This window comes from Chiloscyllium punctatum, chromosome 24 (assembly GCF_047496795.1).
Source record: "Chiloscyllium punctatum isolate Juve2018m chromosome 24, sChiPun1.3, whole genome shotgun sequence".
NCBI lineage: Eukaryota > Metazoa > Chordata > Chondrichthyes > Orectolobiformes > Hemiscylliidae > Chiloscyllium > Chiloscyllium punctatum.
This window is the reverse complement of record NC_092762.1, coordinates 41,854,979-41,863,446: the sequence shown is the minus strand read 5'-3', so window position 1 is coordinate 41,863,446 and position 8,468 is coordinate 41,854,979. Positions and strand designations below refer to the sequence as shown.

The following is an 8,468-nucleotide window of genomic DNA, read 5'->3' as shown; positions in this document are numbered from 1 at the left end:
CTGAAACATAGATTCTCCTGATCCTTGGATGCTGCCTGACCTGCTGCGCTTTTCCAGCAACACATTTTCAGCTCTGACCTCCAGCATCTGCAGTCCTCACTTTCTCCATAGCGTGAGATGCATTAGTTAGGAGAATGGGTCTGGGTGGGTTGCTCTTTGGAGTGTTGGTGTGGACTTGTTGGGCCAAAGAGCCTGTTTCCACACTGTAGGAAATCTAATCATAAAAAAAAATCCTTTTTGGAACACTGTATGCAATTCTGGTTGCCCTCCTATAGGAAGGATGTTGTGAAACCTGAAAGCATTGAGAAAAGATTCACAAAGGTGTTGGCAGGTTTAAGCAATAGGGATGGCTGAATAGGCTGGGACTGTTTTCCCTGGAGCTTTGGAGGGTTGGGGTGACCTTAGAGGTTTATAAAATCAGAAGAGGCATGGTCAAGGGTAAATCGACAAGGTCTTTTCACTGGGGGGGGGGGGGGGGGAGAATCCAAAACTAGAGGCCATAGGTTTAGGGTGAGAGGTGAAAGATTTAAAAGGGATCTAAGGGACAACTTTTTCACATAGTGGGTGGTGCATGTATGGAATGCATTGTCAGAGGAGGTGGTGGGGGCTGGTACAATTGCAACATTTAAATGGCACCTTGATGGCTACATGAATAGGAAGGGTTCAAAGGAATATGGGTCAACTGCTGGCAAATGGCACTAGATTAATTTAGGATATCTGGTTGGCATAAACAAGTTAGACCAAAGGGTCTGTTTCTGTGCTGCACATCTCTATGACACTAAATGTAAAATTATATTGGCTGGAAAGGGCTGTGACTAATACACTTAAGTACAAACCTGAAGGGTACATGAGGAGCAGGAAAACCCGGAATATTGTTGCTCGAATGAAATGGGGAAGATAGGAATGGATCAAGTGGATGGGCTGAATGGTCTTCTCAGTCTCCTGTCTGGAGCAGCAGTGACTGTGGTTTGACGCCTGCGCGGTGGCCCCGCCACGCATGCGCAGCAGCGTGTAGCCGGCAGTCAGGGGGAAGGCGGCGTGGGCGCCATCTTGAAGCCGCGGTTTGTCAGTGAGGAGCCGAACCGAGGGACTGCAATGGAGGACGACAACGAGGGTTCTGTCGCCGTTAGTGAGGGTGACCTTCGCAGGATCACGGAGCTCAGGGTGGTAGATTTGAAGACAGAGCTGAGGAAGCGAAACCTCGACATCAACGGCAATAAAAGCGTTCTGATGGAGCGTCTGCGGCAGGTGAGGGGAAGGGGAGGAGAAGGGAGGGGGGGGAGAGGGGAGGAGAAGGGAGGGGGGGGAGAGGGGAGAGAAGGGAGAAGGGGGGGGGGGAAGGGAGAAGGGGGGGGGGGGAAGGGAGAAGGGGGGGGGGGGAAGGGAGAAGGGGGGGGGGGGGAAGGGAGAAGGGGGGGGGGGGGAAGGGAGAAGGGGGGGGGAAGGGAGAAGGGGGGGAGAAGGGAGAGGGGGGGGAGAAGGGAGAGGGGGGGGAGAGGAGAAGGGAGGGGGGGGAGAGGAGAAGGGAGGGGGGGGGAGAGGAGAAGGGAGGGGGGGGGAGAGGAGGGGGGGGAGAGAAGAAGGGAGGGGGGGGAGAGGAGGGGGGGGAGAGAAGAAGGGAGGGGGGGGAGAGGAGGGGGGGGAGAGAAGAAGGGAGGGGGGGGAGAGGAGGGGGGAGGAAGGAGGGAAGAAGGGAAGAAGGGGGGGAAAGGGGGGAAAGGAGGGGGGGGGGAAGGAGGGGGGAGGGGGAGAGGAGGGGGGGGGGAAGGAGGGGGGAGGGGGAGAGGAGGGGGGAGGAAGGAGGGAAGAAGGGAAGAAGGGGGGGAAAGGGGGGAAAGGAGGGGGGGGGAAGGAGGGGGGAGGGGAAGGAGGGAAGAAGGGAGAGGGGGGGAAGAAGGGTTGGAGGGGGGGAAGAAGGGAGAAGGGGCGGGGGGAAAGGGGGGAAGGAGGGGAGAAGGGAGAAGGGGCGGGGGAAAGGGGGGAAGGAGGGGAGAAGGGAGAAGGGGCGGGGGGAAGGGGGGAAGAAGGGAGAAGGGGCGGGGGGAAAGGGGGGGAGAAGGGGCGGGGGGAAAGGGGGGGAGAAGGGGGCGGAGGAAGAAGGGGGCGGGGGAATGGGGGGGCGGGGGACGGGGACGGGGGAAGGAGGGGACGGGGGAAGGAGACAGGGACGGGGGAAGGCGGGGGAAGGGGGCGGGGGAAGGAGGGGGCGGGGGAAGGGGACGGGGGAAGGAAGGGGCGGGGGAAGGGGACGGGGGAAGGAAGGGGCGGGGGAAGGGGACGGCTGGGAAATGGACGGGGGAAGAAGGGGGCTGGGGAAAGAAGGGGCGGGGAAGGGGACGGGGACGGGGGACGAAGGGGGCGGGGGACGGGGGGAAGAAGGGGCGGGGACGAAGGGGACGGGGGAAGAAGGGGACGGGGGAAGAAGGGGGCGGGGGACGAAGGGGGCGGGGGACGAAGGGGACGGGGGAAGAAGGGGGCGGGGGACGAAGGGGACGGGGGAAGAAGGGGGCGGGGGAAGAAGGGGGACGGGGGAAGAGGGAAGAAGGGGGCGGGGATGGGTGTAGAAGGGGCGGGGAAGAAGGAAGAAGGGGGCGGGGAAGGGGGCGGGGGAATAAGGGGACGGGGAAAGGGCAAGAGGGGGGCAAGGGAAGAGGGGGGCGGGGGAAGAAGGGGGCGGGGAAGGGGACGGGGGATGAAGGGGGTGGGGATGGGGGAGGGGGCGGGGGAAGAAGGGGACGGGGGAAGAAGGGGGCGGGGACGGGGGAAGAAGGGGGCGGGGGAAGGGGACGGGGGAAGGAGGGGGCGGGGGAAGGGGACGGGGGAAGGAGGGGGCTGGGGAAGGGGACGGGGGAAGGAGGGGGCTGGGGAAGGGGACGGGGGAAGGAGGGGGCTGGGAAAGGGGACGGGGGAAGGCGGGGGCTGGGGAAGGGGACGGGGGAAGAAGGGGGCTGGGGAAAGAAGGGGCGGGGAAGGGGACGGGGACGGGGGAAGAAGGGGGCGGGGGACGGGGGGAAGAAGGGGGCGGGGGACGGGGGGAAGAAGGGGACGGGGGAAGAAGGGGGCGGGGGAAGAAGGGGGCAGGGGGTGGGGGAGAGGGAAGAAGGGGGCGGGGGGCGGGGGAAGAAGGGGGCGGGGAAGAGGGAAGAAGGGGGGCGGGGGAAGAAGGGGGACGGGGGAAGAGGGAAGAAGGGGGACGGGGAAGAGGGAAGAGGGGGACGGGGGAAGAAGGGGGCGGGGACGGGTGTAGAAGGGGGCGGGGAAGAAGGAAGAAGGGGGCGGGGAAGGGGACGGGGGAATAAGGGGACGGGGGAAAGGGCAAGAGGGGGGCAAGGGAAGAGGGGGGCGGGGGGGCGAGGGAAGAGGGGGCGTGAGGGAAGGGGGGGGCGCGAGGGACGAGGGGCGCGAGGGACGAGGGGGGCGGGGGGCGAGGGAAGGGGGGGGGGCGAGGGAAGAGGGGGGCGGGGGGGGCGGGGGGGCGCGAGGGAAGAGGGGGGCGGGGAAAGGGGAAGTAGGGGGTAGAAGGGGCAGGGGAAGAGGAAGTGGGGGAAGGGGAAAGGGGGAAGAAGGGGTGGGGAAGGGGGTGGGGAGAAGTGTGGAGAAGGGGGAAGTGGTGGGGGGGAGAAGGGGGTAGGGGGCGGGGGAAAGAAGGGGGAAGGGGGCAGGGTTAAGAAGGGGTGGGAAGACGGGGGGAAGGGGATGGAGGGGGCAGCGGGGCGAAGGGGTATGGAGGGGGGAAGGGGATGGGTGGAGGAGCGGGAAGAAGGGGGATGGGGGAGAAGGGAAGGAGGGAAGGGGAGGGGGCAAGGGAGAAGCAGGGGGGATGGGGGAGGGTAGGAGGAGGAGGATGAGGCTGTGGGCAGGAGGGCGCTGAGGCTGTGGGGGGGAGGAGGAGGCTGAGGCTGTGGGGAGGAGGAGGAGGATAGAGTTGGGAGCAGAGTCTGTGCTGGGGGTAGTGGCAGGGTGTTGGGAGTTCCCCTCCATGAGAGGATTGAGAAGCTGAGGGTGGTACTGCGTAAGGAATGGGCCGAGGTGGCTTGGAGTGAGGATATAGTATTAAGAGGTTGGCCAAGAGGCTGCCAAAAGAACTCTGTTGGAAACAGTTGGTGGTGGGGCCTGTGGGACTCTGCAGCACACATTGTTTGGAGAATCCAGTTGTGCAGCATGGAAACAGACCCTTCGGTCAACTTGTCCGTGCCAACTAGATATCTAAATTGATTTGGTCCCATTTGCCAGCATTTGGCCTATATCCCTGAAACCGTTCCTATTCATGTATCCTCCAGATGCCTTTTAAATGTCATAATAGTACACAACCCCACCACTTCTGGCAGTTGCTTGCATAGTACACTGCCCACTGGGTTACCCCTCCGGTCCCACCCTGGGAAAAAGACCATGGCTATTCACCCTATCCATGACCCTCATGACATTATAAACCTCTACAAAGTCACCTCTCAGCCTCTGAAACTCCAGGGAAGAACAGCCCCAGGCTAAATAGCCTCTCCTTCTAGATCAAACCCTCCAATCCTCGCAATATCTCAGAGATATTTCAGTACACTAACTGTGTGCTCATTTTGCTGTTTAAGAGAAAGAAAAATACAAATACTTGTGCAGTCAGCATGGTACAAGCAAATTTCAGATCAACATTTTTGCAGTATCACTCGTCACTGATTGACATTTCAGCCGAGTCATTCAGTGCTGTTTTGTGCACTACTTTAAACTCAAACTCAAACTCAATAATTTTGCATATGAGTTAGGTGCATTGAAAAGTTCAAACACTGCAGAATGTACATCTGTTGGACAACAAAGAGAATTGAGGTGTTTTTTCAATGGGTTTTTTCTGAATACTTCGAAATATTCATCATTAAAAGTTTGCATCAGTGTTTACTGTGTAGAAGGACATGGAAGACATAGACTGTGGGGAAATAGATGGTGACATCTTGAAAAATGTCTATATTACAAAGGAGGAGGTGTTGGATGTCTTAAAATGCATAAAGGTGGATAAATCCCCAGGACCTGATCAGATGTAGCCTAGAACTCTGTGGGAAGCTAGGGAAGACTGGAGGTTGGTTTACGTGCCACTATTTAAGAATGGTGGTAAGCAAAAGCCTATTGACTGGTGAGCCTGACATAGTTGATGGGTACGTTGCTGGAGGGAATCTTGAAGGGCAGAATTTACATGAGGGCAGAGCAATGGACATGATCTGTGTGCATTTCAGTAAGGCATTTGAAAGGTTCCTCATAATAGACTGGTTAGCAAGGTTCAATCACATGGAATACAGGGACAACTAGCCATTTGGGTACAGAACTGGCTTGAAGGTAGAAGATGGAGAGTGATGGTGGAGGATTGCTTTTCAGACTGGAGGCCTGTGACCAGCAGTGTGCTACAAGGATCGGTGCTGGGTTTGCTGCTTTTCGTCATTTATATAAATGATTTGGATGTGAACACCAGTAGAGTTAGTAAGTTTGCAGATGACACTAAAATTGGTGGTGTTGTGGACAGTGAAGCAGGTTACCTCAGAGTGCAACAGGATGTCCCACTGGGTTGAGGAATGGCAAATGGAATTTAATTTAGATAAATGTGAGGTGCTGCATTTTGGAAAGGCAAATCAGGGTAGAGCTTTACACTTGATGGCAAGGTCCTGGGGAGTGTTGCTGAGTGAAGAGATCTTGGAGTGCAGGTTCATAGTTCCTTGAGAGTGAAGTCTCAGGTAAATAGGATAGTGAAGAAGACGTTTGGTATGCTTTCCTTTATTGGTCAGAGTATTGAATATAGGAGTTGGGAGGTCGTGTTGTGACTGTGCAGGACATTGATTAGGCCACTTTTGGAATATTGTGTGCAGTTCTGGTCTGCCTCCTATAGAAAGGATTTTGTGAAATTTGAAAGGGTTCAGAAAAGATTTACAAGGATGTTGCCAGGGTTGGAGGATTTGAGCTATAGGCAGAGGCTGAACAGGCTGGGGCATGTTTTCCCTGGAGTGTTGGGGCTGAAGGGTGACCTTGTCGAGGTTTATAAAATCATGAGGGGTATGGATAGTGTAAATATATAAAGTGTTTTCCTTGGAAGGGCATAGGTAGGAGGGGAAAGATATAAAAGGGGCAACTTTTTCACGCAGAAGGTGGTGGATGTATGGAATGAGCTGCTAGAGGAAGTGGTGGAGGCTGATAGAATTACAACATTTAAAATGTATCTGGATGGGTATATGATAGGAAGGGTTGAGAGGGATATGGGCCAAGTGCTGGCAAATGGGACCAGATTAAGTTAGGAGTTGGCATGGACGAGTTGGACTGAAGGGTCTGTTTCCGTGCTGTACATCTTTAGATTAGATTACTTACAGTGTGGAAACAGGCCCTTCGATCCAACAAGTCCACACCGACCCGCCGAAGCGCGGCCCACCCCTTCCCCTAACACTACGGGCAACTTAGCACATCCAATTCACCTGACCTGCACATCTTTGGACTGTGGGAGGAAACCGGAGCACCCACGCAGACACTGGGAGAATGTGCAAACTCTACACACTCAGTCGCCTGAGTCGAGAATTGAACCCGGGTCTCTGGCGCTGTGAGGTGCTAACCACCGTGCCGCCCTATATGACTCTGAAGAAAAGCTGAGCTTGACCTATCAAAGGAATGAATCATTTTTTATGTTAAGAGTTGGCCTCAATCTGTATCAACAATGAAAATTGTATTTCACTTGCATGTTGTAGCACTTCGAAGCTGGAACCAGTAACGAGGCTTGGGAACACCAAGAGAGGAAGTAATTTTGAGAGAATGGAACTGGGTTTTGCACTAACAGTAATGGTAGATTTGGGGGCAATGTGCTAAAGGTGGAATTGGGAAAGGTAAAGGGTGAACACTGAAAGGTGTAAAACAAAGAAAATGCTAAGGTAGGCACAATGTCATTTTGGGGGAGGGAAATAGTAATAATAGGTCTTTTGGGAAACAAATGCAGAAATTACCAAAAAAGCTCAGCAGGTTTGACTGTATTTGTGGAGAGAAATCAGAGTTAACCTTTCAAGCTCAGTGACTGAAACATTAACTCTGATTTCTCTCTACTGATGCTGGCAGATCTGCTGAGCTTTTCCAATAATTTCTGTTTTTGTTTCTGATTTCTCGCATTTGCAGTTCTTTTGGTTTTTATCAGCCTTTTGAACCTGCTCTGTCATTCAGTCAAATCTTTGCTGATCTGACTGTGTTCTTAACTTCACTCTTCTGCTTTCCCCATACCACTTGATTCCCTTGTGGATTTAAAGAGGAGGAGGATTTTAACTGCAATGAGTTTGATGAGTATCCAGTGAATAAATTTCAATGAGCAGAAAATGCATGCTTGTGTATGCTTGCATATGTAGAGTGTGGAATGCACTGGGAATATGGTGGAGGCAGGTTCAATTGAGGCTTTTAAGAAGGCATTGGAGGAGTATTTGAATACAAATAGTGTATAGTGATTGGCATGATATTTAAATCATAGCCGTTGTCTCCAAATCTCAAATTTCTATTTTCTAATCAGCCAGCCTTTCCTGTGGATCGTCTTTTATGATTTCTTATATAAAATACATCTTCATTCCTTTCACATAACCTGCTCAAGTCAACTCAGACAGTCTTTCCCCCTTATTTCCTTCCTTGGGCCTCTTGTTATAATTTTCATACCTATGGCACTTCTACAATCTTGTCACCTGGAATTATTATAAGGAGCAGCTGACACAATTTCCAAAGCAAGATGGTTCCATAGAATAAAAACTAAAGCAGAAATGCAGTTCTGAAGTAGGGTTACAGGACTCAAAATGTTACCTCTTATTTTTCTCCACAAATGCCACCAGACCTGCTAAGCTTGTCCAGTACTTTCTGTTTTTATTTATGATTTCCAGCATCCACAGTTCTCTTGTGTTTTTTGTTTAGCTTTGTAGAATAGTTTGACTTTGTCCCATGTTAATAATTTGGTTCTTGATTTCAGGTAATCCAAGAGGAAGGAGGAAATCCTGATGAAATTTTAATCAGCCCAGAGACTCCAAACAGCAGAACATCAAAGAAGATTTGTAAAGGTAGGAGAAAAATAAATTGTCAAGTTCTGTTAAAGATTTGCTTCAGTATATTTTGTTTTGTGCTTGCTTCTTAAAGTGCAATATTATTAAAGTGATAAGTTTTTGAGTAACCCTATTAGTATCAGCACACCATGTAAATTGAGAAGATTGATAGATCCACTTCCTCCATTAGCCACCTTTGGCACCCTTGCGATGGAAAGAAGAACATTGAATTGTACAATGGGGCCTTCTGCCCATGATGTTATGCCTGCATGACCTCAAATTAAACTAATCCCCGCCCTTGGTCCATATCCCTCCATTCTTTGCATATTCATATACTTATCTAAAAGTCTTTTAAATGCCCCTGTCATATCAACGACCACCACCACCCCTGGCAGCACATTCCAGACTCCTATCACACTCTATGTTTGAAAAAAAAACTTGCCCCGCACATCT

At 52.9% G+C, this 8,468-nt stretch overlaps 1 protein-coding gene across 1 annotated transcript in view; it reads left to right on the top strand.

Annotated features, from left to right (window-relative positions):
* Nucleotides 1-1,021: 1,021 nt before the first annotated feature.
* Nucleotides 1,022-8,468, top strand: part of LOC140494481 (scaffold attachment factor B1-like) — an 81,691-nt gene continuing 74,244 nt past the window's right edge. The window contains exons 1-2 of the mRNA XM_072593698.1: nt 1,022-1,248; nt 7,946-8,033. Of these exons, the coding sequence (XP_072449799.1) occupies nt 1,096-1,248; nt 7,946-8,033 (241 nt within the window). The 5' untranslated portion in view covers nt 1,022-1,095. The remainder of the gene's footprint in view (nt 1,249-7,945; nt 8,034-8,468) is intronic.